Source organism: Mycetomoellerius zeteki, unplaced genomic scaffold (assembly GCF_001594055.1).
Source record: "Mycetomoellerius zeteki isolate Tzet28-1 unplaced genomic scaffold, Tzet1.0 scaffold20, whole genome shotgun sequence".
Classification (NCBI taxonomy): Eukaryota; Metazoa; Arthropoda; class Insecta; order Hymenoptera; family Formicidae; genus Mycetomoellerius; species Mycetomoellerius zeteki.
The window spans coordinates 505,561-527,498 of record NW_017256957.1 but is presented as its reverse complement, the minus strand read 5'-3'; the positions used below and the strand labels follow the sequence as shown (position 1 = coordinate 527,498).

General features: G+C 27.9%; 1 protein-coding gene across 1 annotated transcript; it reads left to right on the top strand.

Annotated features, from left to right (window-relative positions):
* The first annotated feature begins 1,552 nt into the window (after positions 1-1,552).
* On the top strand, positions 1,553-20,348 carry Hdc (histidine decarboxylase). Its single transcript, XM_018447314.1, has 16 exons — positions 1,553-1,692; positions 7,424-7,456; positions 10,921-11,207; positions 12,563-12,820; positions 13,288-13,431; positions 14,822-14,888; positions 15,019-15,181; positions 16,195-16,265; positions 16,805-16,824; positions 17,051-17,149; positions 17,293-17,513; positions 17,745-17,854; positions 18,541-18,711; positions 19,472-19,548; positions 19,648-19,771; positions 19,835-20,348. Exons 2-16 carry the CDS (start codon positions 7,429-7,431, stop codon positions 20,170-20,172), a joined length of 2,178 nt encoding a protein of 725 aa, XP_018302816.1. The 5' UTR covers positions 1,553-1,692; positions 7,424-7,428; the 3' UTR covers positions 20,173-20,348.
* The last annotated feature ends 1,590 nt before the right edge of the window (positions 20,349-21,938 follow it).

Sequence of the window (21,938 nt, the reverse complement as noted above, 5' to 3'; positions counted from 1 at the left end):
ATAATTTTGTAACTTACAATTAATTTTAAGTATTTTTGAGAATGGAATCGTTTCGCACTATTATATAGTTTATATTTATGTAATTTTTATATATTGAAAATTGTTATTTATCACTTGAATATCGTAACTAAATTATGATCTTATAATTATATATTATCATGTGCCAAATATACATAAATTATTATAAATTTTAATTATTTATTAAAGTAATTCTATAATTAAATTGTATAAAGTTAATTATTATATTTGCAAACAATAAATTATTTGTTGTAATTGTAATATATTTGTAACGTAATGTAGTATTGCAAACTCAGTAAATAAAATGGATTTAGATTTTCACAAGTACGCATCTGTGAACGTTGAGATGAATTCTTTTCGATTCCAATGCATTTTTATAGGAATTATATAAAGCATATTTCTATATGCCTTTCAATTCGTTTAAAAAAAAGTTCTTTAAGTGCATCGTGAATACTGCTTAATTTAAAATTCTGAATAGAGAGGAAATATAATTTTTAATCCAATTGAATTTAAAAAAAGTTTTTCCATGTAATTAAATTTAAAAAAAATGAAAATGAATCATGATCAATGCTACTAAAGTACGCATTTGAATGACTCAAATGGATTAAAATTTCAGTCCACATTTTAATTCATTCTCGTTTACTGGGAAATTAATACTGCGATTATTTCTTTAAAATAAAATTTATTTTGATTTTGCTCTTGAAACACACATACACATTGTATTATAAGAAGTTATAATATATGATTCTTTATTTATTTTGCACATATCTAATTAACAATACGCATAAACAATATATCAGAAGACGCATGTGCGATAGCGTCTCCAATCAAGTACATATATTAATTTTTGAAGTTTAGTACATTAATAACATCTTTTTTATATTACCATGAAAGAGATACTTATACAGTGTATCCTTTACAGGAAGGAGGATGCTTATGCAATAAAAAATTATTGTTTTGTTTAAATAAATTGGTATTACAAAAAATGCATGTATATTGGGGAAGAATATAGATTTTTACAGTTAAAATGAGATAACAATCATGTCCGTAGGTGCACATGATGCGTATAAATATGAATATATTCATGTATTTTTTTACCCGATTTACGTCATTAAGATACGTCGTCATCTTCTCTAAATTTTTTAAAAATCTTGTCTGCCCTTGGCTTTTTCAATAGATATAACTTTATAATATTTATTATACTTCATGTCACGCCCTTCGAGATTACGAAGATAGTTCCGCTACTCTATACCAACCTATCAAGCAACACCTTTAAGTCAAATTTTGAATTTGACGCCCCCCTTACCGTACGGCAATTTTACATTGTCTTTGTGGAACTTTGTTAAAATTGTGTAAATTTATTTCTATCATAGTGGGTAGTGTCTAGGGGTAGTAAATCGTGGTCACAAGACGCATCATTCCTAGCTTCTTCGTTAACGCTTGCGCTATCAGAGGAATTGTACGCAGAGCGCGCACCTATATAAAAGCAGCCACTTGTTGAGCGACACGCATTCTGCCGATTCGCTTCCGTCGCGGATATATCCTGTTCGAAGACGAAAAGGGGAGCAAACATCTGACGGGTGACTACAACGGTATTTTCCGTATTGTGTTACTTCAAGTTACAACTCCAGCTCAATTCGTCACAAGAGTGATTGACGTAGGACTTCCGAACAGGTCAGCGCTAAAGTTAAATTAACAAATTAGATCAACCAAATTAATATTTATAAAAAAATGGATTAGTTTCATACGCGCTTTAGACATAAGCTCAAGTTAATTATAAATATATTCTTTTATCAATGTTTTTTACGTTGTTACACACATATACTTTAATACATTAAAATGGAGAAATCTATTTATAAAAGTAAAATATTTAAAAGTTTAATTTTTTTATTATTATGCTTCCATTGTTGTCTTTATAAAAATGGCAGTAAAAAAATATAATACATGAATGAAATAGATATCTTTAATTAAAAATAATTTTGTAATAACTTCATACGAAACTAACAAAAGTGATTAGCCTACCGTCAACTTTATTTGATATATTTATACTTTTAAAAATAAATATAATTTTCGAATGGTGTCGTGTGTGCAAAAGTACCTTTTTTCTTAATTTTATGTTTGTGTGTAATAGTTCATGTAGGTAATCGAGTTGCAGGCAATAATTTTTGTGCGCAAACGAACTGTCGGCAAATGTGATGTACAGGCAAACGATATTATAGGCAATCGGTTTGTAAAAGGCAAAAGGAGCTATCTTGTTTTCGATAAATAAATATATTATTTTTGAAGTAGACAAAGATGAACACATGTTTATATAAACTCCCCGATTACCATATTTAAAAGTTGCAATGTGCAACAATTTTTCTATTCTATTCGGTTCTCTATAATACGAAAACTTTTTGATTCGGATTCTGGAGAATCTTTGATTATTTGCCAAACGGCGGAGGCAAGGATAGACATTTATATGTAATTTAGTGGACAAAATAAAGTGAGACTTATAATTAATCATAAGTTCAAAATTAGACGTTTGGAAATAAAAAATTTATTACGACTACCTAATTCTCTTCGCGACTCTCTATTTTTCTTTTTCCTTTAGATCGGCAGCGCAAAATTTTCACTCTTCAAAGCTTAAGTCCCGTCTCTTTTCGAAACAATCAAATTTCTAAAAATTGTCGAGAAGAGAAATGTTCTTGTCGATAGCGTTTGAAGGATTATAATTTTCAGTAAAGTGGAAGATCTCCGTTTTAACTGATCCGTATTTGTCTCATGTATGCTTTGCCTGATTTTTTATGTCAAAATAAGAGTCCAAGTTTACGTAAAAGATACATTTATCACGATCTTTATCAAGGCGATGTGATTTAATCCGATACATTTGACCTGTGATTTAATAAAGAATAATTGAATAATTATTTAATTACAATACCCGAGAGACTATTTTCATTGAGATAAACGATGTGATGAATTATCGAATGGAAAAAAAAGCATTATATACATGTAAACAAACTCGTCATTAATATATCAAACATCTTTATTATTATTTAAAACAAGCAACTTATGTATATCGTTTTAATCACAAATTACTTTTCGTGATAGCATTAGTCGCTTAATTAAAACAGGAAAGTTGCAGTTGCGTTGAATTGTAAAATAATAATTGCTTTTAGCAATGCAATAAATAAATTGCACGTTTGTAAAATACACGATTCTCTCTCTTTTTTCTTTTAATCTCACAACATTTCTATTGCAAAAATCATAAATCATATCTAAGTATTTTTTGTTTGAGAATATTTATGACACTTTTGATAAGAAATTTTGTGTTATACATATACTGATTTTTGAGAGTAATACAAATATCAATAAATTCTTCAATAATTTTATATATCCCAGATAGCACAGGATATTTTATGGACATACATTTTAAGTTCAGTTTATGTCCATATGTCCATGGACATTGACCGGAATAAATGATAATCAGAAAGGGCTACCCAAGGAGCACAAAGTTATGAGAAAGTTTTTATAACTTCATAAAACGTTTGTACCATTTACATATCGAAAAATTATACGACTAAAAAGTTAATGTCGGTTATATAACTATTTGTAGTTTTTAAAACGTCTATATAAACACATAACATTTAGTCAATATATGTATATTCATTAGAAATTTGTATAACGTCTATACGACTCTACACAAAATAATCATTATATAGTATTCATTTTAAGATTTTGTAACGTCTATACGACTTCCTAAAAAGCACAAAGTTTTATGAGAAAGTTTTTATAACTTCATAAAACGTTTGTACCATTTACATATCGGATAATTATACGACTAAAAAGTTAATGTCGGTTATATAACTATTTGTAGTTTTTAAAACGTCTATATAAACACATAATATTTAGTCAATATATGTATATATTCATTAGAAATTTATATAACGTCCATACGACTCTACACAAAATAATCGTTATGTAGTATTCATTTTAAGATTTTGTAACGTCTATACAACTTATTATATGTTAACAATCTTATAATACTCATTACAAGTTTTTAAAACGCTTATGTAACTCCGTATATTTCAATTCAACTTTTGAGTCATAATGTCAGGTTTTATAGGACATTTTACGTTCTCTATCGCTAACATCAAAATCATCCTCTTTAAATCGCCTAAACCAAAACTCACACGTACTTTTGGGTACAACATTGACTCCAAGAACAGAACAAATTGATTCACATGCTTTAGCAGCGCTTTTTCCTTGATGAAATTCGTATCGAATGCAGTGTCGAATAAATTGCTTGTCGCTCGTCATTTTAAAACCATTTAATTTTGAGGTTAAGTTTCCAATTTTGTGAAGTCAATTGTGTTTTTTAATAGTACACATTAAGCATCACTACATATCAAAAGAGCGCGAAAATATTTGAATTCTAAGTTTAAATTATATGTTACACAAAAAAACGCTTTAAAACTTATTTGTATACCTAATATTTATCTGTTATCATATGGAAATCCTAATAAGTCTAAAATAGTTCAATAATAATTCTTTTTCAAACATATAATGTTATTTTTGAGGTACAACTATTACATATATATTATATTACACATATACACGTAATATGTGTATATATATATATATATATACAATGTATTATATGTGCAATATATATAATAACTCTGTCTAAAAATTGACATTACATGTTTGAGATAAAATTATTACTGGAATTATATTTTGAACTTATTAGGACTCCGTATAACAGATTCAAAATAGTCCAAAATGAGTCCTGAAAAGGTTCAAAATAAGTCCAGAAGAGGTCCAAAATAAATCCTGAAAATGTCCAAAATAAATCCGATAACAGATATTTTATAAACATCCGAAGTTGTCAAATGTACATCTTATGGACGTACATCAGACATCCGAAGGATCTTTTCTGGATCAAAAAAGGATGTCCGATGTCCAAAAAATGGACGTTTGTTGAATATCCATTGGACGTCCTTGTGCTATCTGAGATATCTATATATATGTAGCTAGATATTGTAATATATTAAACGGATTATAAAAACACTATCGACTTGTTTTTATATCTATTGTTTCATATTTTGAGTGTGTTATTATCTTTATATTTAAAATATTTTACTATCATTTTTAAATAAAATTTATTTGGACCAATATTTATAAAGTTATTTTTATGTCTACCCACAAAATGTATTGGCAAGAAGTTTAATTATTTAACTCTGGAATATCTTATGTAAATTTAAAATTTGATCGAAACTCGATTTGATTGAAACGTGTATTGAATTACTCGACAATCGTTAGTGTTTTGATAATGTCGAACATTATGCCGCTATCAAATGCCTAACTGGCATTTTCTTCGTTGAATCGCGAATCACTGATGGAGAATCCGCAGGCGTCCGACGGCTTCGCGGATAAATAAATCTCTCAGCAAACTGCTCGGTAGCGGTGAAAGCTACGGGAAATTACAAAAGTCGGAAGCGGAAACAGAGGAAGGACGAGCTTTTAATATCGCCGGGCGTCATTCTGGCTTTAGATCCTCGTTACTGCTCGTGGCCAGTTCGATTTTCCGTTCTACGCGCGTCTCGCGATTCTTTCCGCTTTTGCTAAGATCATCTTGTCGAAACTACACAGTAAAGAACATTGTGTATTTGTGTTGGAAACGGTCCACTCATGTTCTTGTTTGTGTGTTGAATTTTTTAATATATTTGAGTATCAATTTAACATAATGTGATTACGTTATTTAATGATTTTGTGTTTATTTAACATAAGATGAATTAGAAAATAATACAGATATCGTGAAAAAATGATTACAAAAAGGTAATTCTGACACAGTTTGTAAACAAAAAAATTGTGGAAGTATATTTTTTTAATTAACATTTATGATATGTTACATGAACACGTATTTTAGTCATTTGTCTCAGAATTTGTATTTTTTAAAACACATTTTTATATTACTTGTTTACTTACCCATAAATTATATTATTTTGACACCAAGAAACGTTGAATTTAACACAAAATCTTTAAAATAACATAATGACATTATCTTTAAAATAATCTTTAAAATAACATAATGACATTATCTTCAAAATAATCTTTAAAATAACATAATGATATTATGTTAAATTACTCGAATATTTTAAAAAATTCAACACAAACGGTTAATAAGAACTTAAGTGGATTGTTTCCGACGCAAAATGTTTCCTATAAAAATAGGAAAGTTGCATACGATATTATCAATCAGATATTAAATTTTGAATACAAAGTTTTTTTTTAAGAAAGTTTATTTAAAATAATTATTCTAGCATCTTCAGCATATTAAAATAAGTTGATATCTGATTTCATTGTAATAAATTTATAAAAAGATATTGCTAAGTTGTGTATCAATATGTAATTAATAAAAAAATTATTAATATCTATGCGTTGTAAAGTTCGATTTTATAATGCATATTATCGAACACGTTCAAAGATACTGTTTATTTCCACATTGTTTTTGAAATATTATAATTTTTATTATTATCAAGTGTTTAATATTATTTTTTGCTAGAGATAACGTCCTTCCTATATAAATGCAATTAATATAAATATAAAGAGATTAAAGCTCGGTGTCGTCAAATGAAAATCTTAATGGATCGCCTGCACTATGAAGCTCGACTTATATGACGCCAATACGATCGATGATGAATCCGTAGAAATTAGCGACTAACTCACATTGCGAATTTTTGTATTAGGTCAACATCGTTCGTTGTGTTGTAATCGTGCTTCGGCGGTGTTTATGTACAAACCTTGTCGCGGATAAATTTCTTATTGAATAATTAAGAAAGTGTACAGTTTTGCTTCTTGATTTTTGCAATTTGCAACACTAATTTGTGCTAAATTAAAAAGCATGCAACGAATTTAAACCAGTGCCATAATTCTTGTGACAAGGAATTATCACTACTAATAAAGTATCAATAAACCATCATTAAAGAGTTATTCAAACCATTATATTTATATATACATATTTATATGTATATTATAAATTTGGAAAATTTAAATTATTTTTATCATTACATATAAATCTTGTAATTATTTATTATTTTTGTCAAAATTAAAGCAATGTACATACATATGTACAGCTAAAAAAAATCACATCTGACATTTAACGATAGAAAATGGAATCTTTTGTTTGCTCACAACTCGATTATTGATGTCAATCAATTGCAACTAAAAGTATTCTTTTAGCGTCCTTCCTTAAGCAAAAAAAATTTTTAAATAAAATACTATTTAATATAATCTTTTAACATAATATTTCATGCAGTATTGTATTAAAAGATATCATTCTATAATTTTTTAAAGATTCTGAAAGGTTTCAAGGTAAGATAAAACTAAATGATTAATAATTAACAATTGTCTTATACTATTTCAGGTAAAATGGATTTGGAGGATTACCGTCGATATGGTAAGTAATTGTACATATATACAAACGTAACAAAAAGTTTGGACGAATTTTAGATTTATAATTGTTTGGGTTTACATATATCAATGATTATTTGTATATTTTATAAAATAACATTAAATTCAATTTTACATAATTTTACATAAATTTTATAAAATAGAAGTCAATATTTTACAATATTTTAAAATCTAAAGATTTAATTAATACATATATTACTAATATATAATTAACTTGCTGCGTTGATAGGAAAATAACACAAATAAAGAATCAGTATTTTTAAGATAATGAAAGAAAATTAATTATAAAAATTAATATAATTTTGTGAAAGAATGGCACATTGCTTATATGGCAAAGTGTCATAAATCTGATAAGATATAAAATTTATGTTATACTAGTGTTGCAGTATTTAAATTTTGAAAATTCATGACATAATTTTAAAGAATACATCATAATTGAAAGTATAACATGGAAAGAAAGTAAAATTTACAAAATTATATATTTACTATTATAATTGAAACATTTCAATTTAGAATTTTGAAAACGTTCTAAAAAGTTGCTAATTTTGAGATGCGTCATTTTTTCATTAGCAGCAAACTGATCTAAATCTGAATCGCAATGAAAAAGTCAAACTATTTGAAGGCAATGATTGTACTATACTGAAACAGCAATAAATAGAGATCACTGGTAGGAACTTTATAGGTGCGATATTGTTTCCAATACATCGTTTACGATCTAAATCTCCCGCTTTAGAACTACGATTTGAAATCGCCTTTCTCCTGGAATTTCATTCCTAGTCGATTATTCTATTTATTCGTTTTGGTAAATTAGAATTGGCAATGCGTGTCGCTTTATATTGCAATACAGGATAATGCATTCATTTATAACTACTAACTATAATCATTTATAACTATAATTACTAAGTAATAATTTATTACTACTAACAATAAATAAAACAAATTAGTCCTTTTTCTTTCGAATGCTTATAAAATATTTTGATAGAGAATCAATGATTGAATGAACGATTTTAGAAAACTACGTACTTTCAGTTACACAATGCTGTTTCTATTGAAGACATTATGTAATAACAGAGAAAGAGTAATTACGTTTTTCAAATAAAGAAATCCGCATGTGTGAAAGAAAGTCTAATCTTTGAAAAATCGTCTTTTCTTTAGTACAGAATAGTTCCTCGAGTCTCAAAGTACCTTTTTGTTCCTGTTTGATAGATAGCTTTTTGTTGCAGATAATGACGTTAAACGAAGAGGATTCGCAAACTTATTTCCTATAGTTTACTTAATATTATGATTTTTAATTCTAGTTTGTCAACACTTTTTAAACTCTTTGTCTCTTAACTTTCTTTGTTTAAGACATAATAAATACGTCGATATTAAATAAACTAAGAACATTTAAAAAATGCAGTATAATTTTAGAATATTTGTTTCTTTACAAAAATAATTATTATAACTTTTTGTATAATTGCTTCATAAAAGAATTTAAAAAATTAAAAAAGTATTAATATAATTAGTTATATTTTATTTAAATTTTATGTAAATATTGATTAAACATTATATACACTACTCAACAAAAAATAGGAAATACATTCAAAATACGTTCAAAATTACACAATATTTAGATCATCGACAATTAGTAAAAATTTTTATCTTTACAGTTTTATATTTTAACCCGGCATGAGTGAGGTCGGGTATCTCATACCCAGACATTTTTAAAACAAATATTTTTGTTTATTATTGTGTTTCGTGGAACTCCGCTCTCTTAGTAGCTGGAGGGAAGGGTGCGGAGAGAGGTTTTCATTTTTACGAAATAATTATAATCTAGCGTTTTTAAGTGCAAAAATAAATAATTTCAAACACAAATTAAACTGTTATTTTATTATATTGATACGTTTAGGACATCCAGGAGAAAGTAATATAATAACGAATTATTATATAGTATTATTCCAAGTAAAATCTTTGAATAAATATATGGGTATATGATACCCTCATAGTCGGTGTAACAATTACCCACCTTATTCACGCCGGACTAAAAAAGATCACATTGTGTTATGTTATTTAAAAATTACGTATAATCAACAGTCTGCAAGTCGATAAAAATTATTTTCTAAAAGATTTAATGCTTTTACAAAAAAAAAGTATAGAGTTTTTCCTATCAAATGATGTTTTAAAAGTTTTTGTACAATTTTTCTTGACCGAATTACGCGACTGTGAAATTAAATCTGTATTTTTTACAACCAACGTTAAAATCCGGCGAAAAAAATTAAAAAGATATTTTGAAGTTTAAAATTTATACTTTAACATGCTTTTGATCATGCGTTTTTAAATTTAATTCTTTAGAATTGGGGGAATAAAAGATTGTTGCAATGATTTTTTTGCTAAATTTCAATGTTGGTTACAAGAAATGCATATTTAGCTTCAAAGTTGCTTAATTTGAATAAAGAAAATTGTAAACAAATTAAATAAAAACATTTTACAGATAAAACTCTGTTTATAAAACTTTTTATAAAACTTTTTATAAAAATTTTAATAAGGAATATTACTAAAGTCTCGGTAATCTAGCGGTAACGATACTCGCACGAAATGTATCCAATATCCAGCTGAGGTATAATAATATTTTTCGCAACGCAATAAAGTCATTTGCAGATTTTAAGATGCTTAAAGATTATTATAAAGGTGCTTATGAGCATTAATATTATTAAATTGATTGTCAATTTACAATAATTTGTGATATTACTACTCCAGTTCTGATTGCGTTTCAAGACTGAAAATAATTTCAGCGTGCAGTTTACAGGATTGGAATTGTTGTTTATAAATTCACACGGAATTGTTTTTAGCATTGATCAAGATCCAGTTTGACCGCTTAGCCTTTATTTTTTAATTGTTGTGTTGTTCACATTGCGGTCTTTAAAATGATATTTTATTAATATTAAAAATATTAAATTAAATAAGAAAACGTTGAGAAGAGCTACGAGCCAATAATTTTTTATTTGAGCCATATTACATTAAAAATATTAAACTTAAATATTTGAGAAAAAGTTTTTTATCCAGCTGCAGATTTGATGATTTTAAGGAATATAACAATGTGATCTTTGCTAAGATACAGAATTAGATACACATTTTTTAAAAACGGCTAAAAATACGTGAAAGTTTTAAACTTTAAAATGCTCTTTTATTTCTTTGTCTGCGATGATTTTTCATCGAGTTTCAGCAATCTGATTTTCAAAATAATGCAATTTTAAGCGTTTTGAAATGTTTCCTATTTTCTGTTGAGTAGTGTATATTTTACATATTAGCTATCTTTTTTAAATTATTATTTCTGTAAAAATATAAATAATCAATCAGCAATTTTTGCAAATTGAGATGCATAATTTGTAAGAGAGCGGACTTTATAGTAACGTACTTGTTAGATATTGTATACAATGATTTAGAATAATCATAAATTCGAAAATTACGCAGGAAAGGAAATGGTAGATTATATCGCCGATTATCTGAGAGACATCCGTTCTCGGCGAGTATATCCAGCGGTCTCGCCGGGATACTTGAGAAATGTCCTGCCGGCGTCGGCCCCTGTAGACGGCGAGTCCTGGGAGGACATATTCGCCGACGTTGAGAAATGCATTATGCCGGGTGTGACGCACTGGCAGAGTCCGCACATGCACGCCTACTTTCCGGCTCTGAATTCACCTGCTAGTCTGCTGGGTGACATGCTGGCCGACGCAATAAACTGTCTGGGTTTTACGTGGGTAAGCGCAATTTTACACATTTATTATTAACTGTATAATTTGATGTTTTCATGTTTAATAGATATTAAATAATAACATGTTTTTAATCAAATAATATCTTTCATCATTCCGCAATTTAATAGTATGTTTTAAGTTAATTAAGTTCTTTTGATTAAAATTTGAAATTAAAATAGAACATTTTGCACATTTTTTTTTATAATTCAGAACAAATATTTGCATTAATATGATTTATGAAACTTATATTTCTTATAATTTAAAATTTATCTTATAAGAGAAAATCGCTTATATTTCCTTTAACGTTTAAACAAAATTGTAATAAAAAGTACTGAAGAGATTAGCATATTTCTGTCATTACATCAAACTTTGGTTTGTTGGCAGTAAAACAAAATATTTTTACAAAAATAAATTATTGAATTATTGTTTAAATCATATTTTAAAGAAAGTAGTTTTTGATACAATTTTGAAAACGGATCATTAAATTGTACCATTGGGTTCCTAAATCCTAAATCGTGCTTCTAATAAATAATCATTAGTTTTTACAAAAAAAGATCTAAATTCTCTTAAAATCTAGCGAACAATGTCTATGAATAATTTTTAGTAAATTATCTTCAAAAGACTTAATATAAACATACTTTTTCTTATGCAAATATCAAAATATTATAAAGTATTATTCAATTACTCATCTTAATGTTATTTTATATCTTAAATGTATAAGGTATAATATGAAGACAGATATTATTTAACTATTCAATTTTAATGTTATTTTAAATGTAGGTACAAAATAAAGACTAGGGACAAGTATGATTTACCCAACTCTCTCTATTTTTACAAATTTACCAACAGCAACATAACTTACAAATATTTTGCTAATTTGATGCTATACTAAAAAAGAGTTTAAATATCAATTATAACTCAGTACTCTACATTATAGTTCAATTACTCACCTCTTATATTGATAACACTTTATATAGATAAATTGTACGAAAATTTAGATCAGACAACGAATAAAATGAATTTTAAATGTCACTCGTAAACGGACGGCTTGAAGATAAAACAAAAATAACAGTATTTAAGCCATGTTACTAGCATTATATTACGTCGTTACCTTTAAGAAAAAATGTTTTGTTTAGAAAATACAATGCAGGTATGATTGAACCGTTGCGTCGGTATGACTTAGCCAACTCTACCCTACATATAGTTGTGTTTTAATTATTTCTCCTTTAATTAATAAAAAAAGATTATATGAACGTTATTATTCGAACAATTCTTATCCTTTAACCTTTAAAAGTTAAATCTTTAAAAGTTGAAATGACCATTTTAATACGATTTTAAATTTAGTACTATTATTTCCATAGGCTTCCAGTCCAGCGTGTACCGAGTTAGAAACGATCGTTATGAATTGGTTAGGCAAAATGATCGGTCTACCCGAAGATTTTCTTCATCAACCGGGCGGCTCCGGCGGCGGTGGCGTCATACAAACGACGGCTTCAGAAGCCACGTTGGTGTGTTTACTTGCAGCCAGAACCAGAGCTATTAGAGACGTGCAGGAGAACGATCCTGACTGTTTGGCGACAGACATTAATTCGCGTCTAGTTGCATACTGCTCGGATCAGGTTTGTAGCCATTACTTTATGCTGAAAATAATGAGTTTATAAATGTACCTAGATGATCAAGTAGCAGTGCAAATTCTCATGATATTTTATTTAAAAATATGTGTGCGTCCACTGGGAGCAATCGCGAAAGTAGCAAGCAGAAATAATGAATGCTAATAGAAGAACGTTAAATATTGCGTATTGCGGCGAATGAAAATTTTAAACTTTTAGCATTCCTTTGAGAGCTTTTTAAAATGCACTTGGACGCATTACATGGATGAACGGAGATATTACTTTTTTATTTTCCCTTATTAATAAACATTCTGAAATGTATATCAGTAACACTGAGTTTGCGGATATATGTTCATATAAATTTTTTTTCATGTTTCGGTGCTTAGCCCCGAAGTTTACCTTATTTTAATATAATAAATTATATATAATTATTGAAAAATTTTTATCTGTTATGAAATATTATTATTTATTAACAGGCACATTCAAGTGTGGAGAAAGCTGGACTTATTGGACTAGTTCGAATGCGATATATTAAATCTGACAGTGAATTAAGCATGAGAGGAGATGCTTTACTTGAGTCACTAACACGCGACCGGGCTGAGGGTCTGCTTCCTTTCTTTGTAAGTTTTACTAATATTGTTTCTCTCAAATATAATCTGAATATTCTACTACATTTTGACTTATTATTGTATCTATTTTTTTCTAAATACATTTAATATCATTGGTTTCTGAAATTTTATTAAATATATGTAATCTTATTTTGCTCATAATTGCCAAATTTATAATTTTATGCATAGTATAATAACATATCAACATTGTTCTGTAGTCTCATATAAAAATAATAATTATTTTTATAAGAGGAATGTTTCTATTGATATACTCTTTCTTTATTATTCTTGTTTTCCTATATGATCCTCTTATTACGAATTTGTTACAATACTTCGCTGTCACGTATAAGTCGTAACGAAAGTAATACAGTAGATTTAATAACAATATAGAGACAACGAAATCCGCGGTTACTAACATTGTGAGCGCAAGGACTAGTAATCTAGGTATAAGTATGGACGGACCGGGGTGCGCCAATTATAAACGTATTCCCCGCAAATAGTAACGAACGCACGGATTCGACGAACAAAGCCGGATCGACGTCGCACTAGTTGGTCCCATAGGAGCTTTTTTAGCTTCTAATTTGAGTCTTGCAAATCTGTTTACAACGAAAAATATATATATTTATAATCGCGATTTTTCGCGATGTAATAATATTGCCTGGATTTATTTCGTTAATTATATGTTTTTCACGACAATAATATAGATATTGCGTATAATATGTGATAAAATGCAAATATTTCTTTTTAAAAGCAATAAAAAAGTTACGACAATATACATAACATTAATGAAAGTAAGAAAAATCAAATTTGAAGTGAATTGGGTTATTGTGATAAATATAATTTTATTATGATGCGTTTTATATATCTTCAAATGTTATTTTTTATATAAAATCTATATTTTTAGAGAGAGATATATTATATATTTTGACGTTATAAGAAATACCCTCAAAAAAACCGCGGGCCACTATTATCATAATTTTTAATATTTTTCAATAACCGTAAATATCAACGAAAAATTATCTCGAGATAAACCAAAGCTCAAATTAAAGCTCAAACACTCCCCTTGATAACCATGAGGATAAAATTTGAGTTACACAAAATGTATTACAAAATAATGGACATTGAAAGATAGGAAAAAAAAGATTCTTCTTCAAATTGTTGCATTGCTCAGGGAAATTGGCTGTCAGGCATAAAAGTGTATGAGTCTTTAAGCTCATTTATTTCCAAACAAATCTATATTTTGAATACTTTTCCATTTTTTGACAAAGTTATACCGTTTTAAAGAGAGTATTACAAAACTAAGAACTTTTTTTTATAAACTCAGTATAACTTAAAAAACTAATTATTAAAAAAAATTTCTTTTCTACACAATATATAGAAGACTACTCTGTTATTTGTATAGGTATGCGCAACCTTAGGCACAACTGGTGCATGTTCCTTTGACAGTTTGAAAGAAATTGGACCGATATGTGAGTATGAAAATTTGAAATTATTATTTGAATACCCTTTTGAATGTCAATTTCAACTTTATTGTTAATTCTTTTGGAGTATGTCGTAAAACTTTATAACAGTTCAAACAAATTTTTTATACAATTACAGGTCAACAAAATGGTTTATGGTTACATGTTGATGCAGCCTACGCTGGTAGCGCTTTCATATGTCCGGAATTTCGAGGTTGGCTTCAGGGAGTAGAGTTTACTGATTCTATTGCCTTCAATCCGAGCAAATGGCTCATGGTCCATTTCGATTGTACAGCTATGTGGTATATATATATATTATTATTAAAGCAATATTATTATTAAAACTTCTTTCATTGATTAAAAATTCATAGTTTTAAAAAAGAGTTAATAAATTTTCTTAATTCACAACCATATTACTCACAACAGGATATTTACATAATAAATATAGATTTGACTGGAATAACTAAATTTATGTTTAATCATAATTTGTAAGATAAATCGATCACAGCTTGCAATTCTTATAAATTACATTTTATAATTATATTTGTAAGAAAAATCGATCACAACATGCAATTTTTATGAATTATATTAATAACTGATTGTGCGTGATTGTAAATGTTGGGAAAGTAAGCCAAGTGCCTTGAAAGATTATCTATCGTTTAATTTTCGATTTATTGCAGTTGGATTGTAGAAGCAGGATCTTTTTTCGTTCCTTCCGCAATTTCCTTTCGAGGCCGTTCAACGATTGAACACTTCATAATCTTTCAGATTCAGAATGTTATTTCAAATTGCGTTTAAAGTTGATAGTGTTAAGTAACGTGATTTATGACATTTTATGTTAATATGTATTTAATAATGTGTATATTATCTTTTATTTACGCACATATTTAATAAATTTACGCACATATTTAATTAATTATCTAATTAAAAAGCAGAAATTTTGTGAACCATGAAAAACTATATATAGTAATTATAAAAACGAAATAAGGTTGTAAAATAATGATCATGTCTTTGATAAATCTGTTAAAAAATTTGCAATAAAGAATCTGTATTATTATTGTTATTGCAACCATTTATAGGAATAATAACTAATTAGTAAATTTTTTACAAAAGATTATTCATTCTTCCGTAATAACGTATACTTAAATTTTTCTAATAATTGAGAGAAATAGAATGCGTCAGAAAATGTAAGCAAGCTAAAAAACATATTAAATGTTCCATATTTATCAAACAATAGCTAGTAAATACATATAAATAACTAAAGAAAAACTTAGATTAAACAAAAGATAAATAAATTCTTTTTTATTTGTTTCAGGGTAAAGAACAGTCAAGCGCTACACAGGACTTTTAATGTCGATCCACTATACTTAAAGCATGAAAATTCAGGTAATTTAACAATTTAATAATAGGTTTGTCGGTAATAAATCGTTAAAGGATTTGTGTTTGTCATGTAAAATATAGTCATTAGAGAAAGTCAGTTAGTCGTATTAATTGTTAGATTTCTATTTTACATCTTTTAATTTGTTTCTCATTAATTAAAATTTATCTATATATAAAAATTATATCTAATTTTAATATATCTAATCTATAAGATATAAATTTTCCAAATTAAAATAGTATAAATTATTTCTTTTAAATTTTTCGATATGATAACGTATATCTTTTATGTTTTTAATATAATAATATAATGAGTGTTTGCTGATATTCGGATAAAATTATCTAGAGATAATTAGATTTTCATCTTAGAAAATTTGAAAAAAGATGATTATCTACATAATTTGAAAAACATAACTTTTTTTTATTTAAGACACGATGAAGATAATGTATATTCTAGTAAAGATAAGGTGAAGCTATTTCATCTAGATTATTGAGGTAATTTCATGTAAATACAGACAAACACTAAATATAATAAACATTTCTTTTAGGTCTTGCGATTGATTATATGGTAAGTAATGCCTTATAATGTTTATAATAGTATATTATAAAAGAATTTGAAATAAAAAAGTTATAATTATATATCTGTGTGTAAGGAAAATTTATAACTATAACTGTAATAACTATAATAACTTTATAACTATAATAACATTTTTTAATGTTACTATATTTTTTAAAAGAAAGACTATTATTTAGACTTAATAGAATATAAAATTTGGTTTTAATGTTAATTTCAGCATTGGCAAATTCCTCTATCCAAAAGATTTCGGGCTTTAAAACTGTGGTTCGTTATCAGAAATTACGGAATTATTGGCCTGCAGAAACATATACGAGAGGTGAATCATGTAAAATAAATATGTTCTTTATCAAAAAGTTGAATAAAAGATATTTAGAGAAGGAAATACTTTAAATTTAATTAACGCTTCTTTCATTTGTTACGCAGAAGTGTTTAATGTAAGTCCGAAATTTTTATTTATAGGGCGTGAGACTAGCACAGAAGTTCGAAGCTCTGGTTTTGGCCGATGCTCGTTTTGAAATTCCTGCTCCGAGGCATCTCGGCATGGTGGTTTTTCGTCTTCTCGGGGAGAACACCTTGACAGAACGTTTGCTAAAGAAGCTTAATTCGCGAGGTCGATTGCATTGCGTGCCAGCAGCTTTGCACGGCAAATATGTTATCAGATTTACAGTTACCTCTACAAAGTATGTCTTTTTAAACATTTATTTTTCAATATTCATAATAAATTCATGTAATTATATTGAATTAAAATAAATAAAAACAATTTCTCTAAACTTTGCTATTCTGTATAGATAGAAGAAGTCCTTCAAGAATTAAAAGGCTCTTTGAATATATTTTTTAATTTTGTTACACCGATAATTTTAATGCACTTAATAGATTTTATGAGCTTTTCAAATAAAACCTGGTATTTTCAGCACGACAAACGAAGATATTCTAAGAGATTGGGCAGAAATACGAAGTACTGCTAATAAAATCTTGGGTGATACTGCTCGATCACCTATACGAGCTAAAGTTCCTCTCGCAGGTAATAACGAACCGAGACTAAAATAGCTTCAGGCAGCTTAACAGAAAATAGCAATTGATAATGACTAAATTATTTTTTGACAATAAAAACTCACCTTAAGCTAAAAATATTATTTACACTATTATTTAAACTGCAATTTGCAAAATAAAGTCATAAAAATTTTATTTTTGCATTTGTAGAATTCACTTTTAGCTGATTTTGTACAGAAACGAGCCACAAATATATAAAAACTATGAGTTTTATTTCTTTAATTATATAAACAGATTGTTTTTATCAATATTAATAAAGTACAATAGTTAAATTCCGAGAAATATATAAGAGGGTGTCTCTTTTAGAGACTTATACTAATATCGGCGACTTTCCTCTATATTTTACAAATTTAAACATTGATTTGCATTTATTAAGTTGTAGTAAACTGATTACTTTTATTAAATTGTGATAAAAATGATTTTGCGATTAAATAAATAATTTTATTACATTTATTACACAATAAGTTGTTATTTTTTCGTTATTATGAACACACAATTGCTTCCACACTTCGTACATATTACACTTATTAAAGGTGAGTCATTATATACATATAATTTTCGCGTGACAAAATTAAACTTATATTGATTAGTTTTTCATTAACTTATAATATTTAACGTTGCTATACGAAATATGTCATTAATTTCGATAATTTGCAGATACACGGCAGAAGAATGAAAATTTTGGATCGAGTTTATTATTAGCAAATTCACCAATGTCACCGAAAATTGTAAACGGTAGTTTTGCTGCCATATATGATACGGCTGATGTATTTGAAGAATGCATGAAAACTTTTGGGAAAATTCATCTTGAGGCGAGAGATAGTCCAGGTAAATATTTATACTTGATTTATGTTATTTTAATATCTGATATTAAACTTCGTTCGTCTATTGTTATCTTTAATTGAAAAAAAATATTTATATAAATTTGTTTATTATTTTATTGTCTCGTTCTCGGTTAGAAAAAAAATTATGATTTTAATAAGGATACACACACACACACACACACACACACACACACACACACATCGTAAGCGATTTATGGGTGATTGATCACAGTTAGTCAGTAATATTTTGCATCAAGGTAGTTTGCGATGCCAAGGGCATAAAAATAGTATAAAACGGGCGTGACGTGTGAAAGTTATTACACATAGAGTGCGTTCCGAATTGCGCATAAAGCGCATGATGCATTATTTGTCATTGTTCACCGAATAGTAGAGAAGGATGCAATGATACAGCATGTGCTTCATGCGTAATTCGGAACGCACCCATAGAGTGGCGCGAGTCAATCATTCGACCGCCATTTCCAAGACAAAATATGAGTAAAATCAATTGATCGTAGATGAATCAAGGATCAAGATCGATGAGATTGTCAGTAGTACAGGACAAATCAAACGGTGTAACTTTTTCAAATTACGGTGTTTCTCTGTACTACTTCATTGTTACATTCTTTACGACAGTTAATTGTAATTATATATACGCGCGGATTTTCTCGACTTTAATCAATCTTCGAAATATGTTATTAAAACATTATACATTATTTGCAAGATAATCTACATTAACTAATATTATCTTGTTACATTTATTTCAGCCATACGTCGTCGTATTCGCGGAATATTAATGTCAGGCAAACAATTTTCGCTGGATTCTCGTATGGATCTCGTTCAGGTATGTTTGAATCAATCAATAATTTTTATTTTTACATATTTTGGTGTCTTTTGGTTTACGAAATAAATATAATATTATCTAAATGATATTGTTTCTCAGGGATATGTTTGCAGCCGTCCACTCTCGAATCCTCCTTTCGAGTTACCATTAATGAAAGAGGATGAAGATGCCGGATTAAGCGAATCAATATTTGACGTTGATGCAATGGATGAATCTGAAAATGGTGAGTTCTCATTATTTTATAAATAACAGAAGAAGCGTATACTATGAAAGTTATGGTCTTTAGATAAATCGATTGTTTATAAAAATTGGGAGGATTCTGATAATTCCGAAACAACTGAGAGGGAATCATCCATCTCAAAGAGTGATTCGAGTTATACAGTAACGAATGGTTCGTTCATCAATGTTGGTACTAAAGATAACGGCGATAACACAGTGACGATTGCTTCGGCCGATGTAGGCTTTCCTAGAAGTGAAACTATAGCTGCTTTTGGACATCGTCCTTATACAGGCGATCTAGTACCTGTCCGAGTTTTGAAAGAGAAGTCAATGAAAGAAAATAAAGAAGACGATGGCAAAGGAGAACTCTGCAGAAAATGTGGTCACTACTCTAAACATCAGTAATCAGGCCAAAAGTATTCTTCATACGTTAAACAGCATATGAGCACTCGAAGCTAGTCTTATATTTTCGCAAATCTGTTAATTTAAAATTATTTTCACGATATATCGTTAGCAAGTTAAGTTAGATGTTAAGTGGAATAGCAAATAAATTACATCATCTTGGTAAATAAATTTTTAAATTCGAGGGCATAGCAAATTTTAAAACAATACAAAATTATTATGGAAAATTAATTCTATATTTTTTTATAAGTGTAAGTGCATATATATCTATATAATTTGTTAAGATTATCAATTGATGTATTTATATTTTTTTTAAAAAACATAATTTATTTTTTTTTATTGTAATAATTATATTTACACAAATTAGATTATTGATTGTATATTAATATCCTATAAAAATAAAAGATATTAAAAGATTAGCAAATAATTAATAGTCATCTTCTTTTTAATATTTATGTAGTTTATGTTGTTAGTTAGAACAGTTGTAGTTATTGTTAAAGTTATAAAGTGCAATGTGTACGTAATAAACGTATAAAATTAAATAAATGCACAACATAATGAAACGCTTAATGACCTATTAATTATTATTTACGCATAAATGTATTGTGTATACTTTCATTCCTTTGTCGTCCTAAAAATCTTAAAAATATATTAAAATGTATATACGTAAATATTATATATATGTTACGTCCTGTAGATTTCACAATTATTTTTCTCATGAGGATATGTATCATCGTTCCTTTAGAAATAATTCGAAAAGTCGAATGGAATGTGAATTTTATTTGTAAATATTTGCGATTCTGTTTAAAAATATACAAAATACAGCTACGGCAAGGATTGCGACACCAAGTGACAAACACTAAAACGGCAAACAGTAAAAATATAGTCAGTGGTCATCAAATACACACTCAATCGGTCCTTTGTCCTCAAAAAGTATTCAATCTCTTAAAATTATCCATATCTCCTAAGATGAGTTCAGGCAGACACTATTAGCCAGTATTAGCACTATTTGTGTCATTCTATCCTTGTTTTACATCTAATGAACGATGAAGATAGAATAACACAAATAGCACTAATAGCGTCTTCCCGAAAGCACTCCTAGTCCGTTTTTATTCAAAGGAATGGGTTATTAAGAAATGAAAAATGATCAAGCTCCAACTGGATTGTCTATCACACATCGATGCATATAACTTTTATACATGTATTAATTTTAATATGATTAGTTCTAACTTCAGTTCTTTGCTATGTGTATGCAGGGAATATAAGTAACGCGTTACTTGTAACACTGTTAACAAACGAACAAACGCCAAAGGCCTTGATTCTGATAAATCAAAGTCACGACTCTGAACAACGTTTTAAAAGTTTCTATCATTTCTTGGACACTTTAGATAATGTCGGCGATTCTGTAACTTTCAAGCTTTTTATAACTCAAAAAAGTACTTAATGAAAAAATATTTTGTTGTAGTATTTTAAAGAGCTCTCGAGATAAGCTACAAGAATATGCAGTAAATATTTAGATTCGAGGAATCAGCTCCGATGACTGAATACATATTTAATGAGATAAGTTATCTTAAAGTAACCTAAGATAACCTATGCTTATGTGAAATAAGATATGTTTCTGAAACATAAATAGGCATTCCAAAATAAGATTGTCTTTGACAAGTTACGCATTAGATTTTGTTCAAATCTTTGTTCATTCTCCAACCATGAATCTAGAGACTGTCTTAAGATCGTATTTAAGACAGTCTTAAACATAAGAATCAACTATG

Bases quoted from the DNA above. Each gene is read 5' to 3' on its own strand.
- Hdc (XM_018447314.1), top strand. From the start codon at position 7,429: ATGGATTTGGAGGATTACCGTCGATATG. The intron at 16,825-17,050 runs GTAAGTAATGCC...TGTTAATTTCAG, and splicing joins GTCTTGCGATTGATTATATG to CATTGGCAAATTCCTCTATC. The intron at 19,549-19,647 runs GTATGTTTGAAT...ATTGTTTCTCAG, and splicing joins CTCGTATGGATCTCGTTCAG to GGATATGTTTGCAGCCGTCC.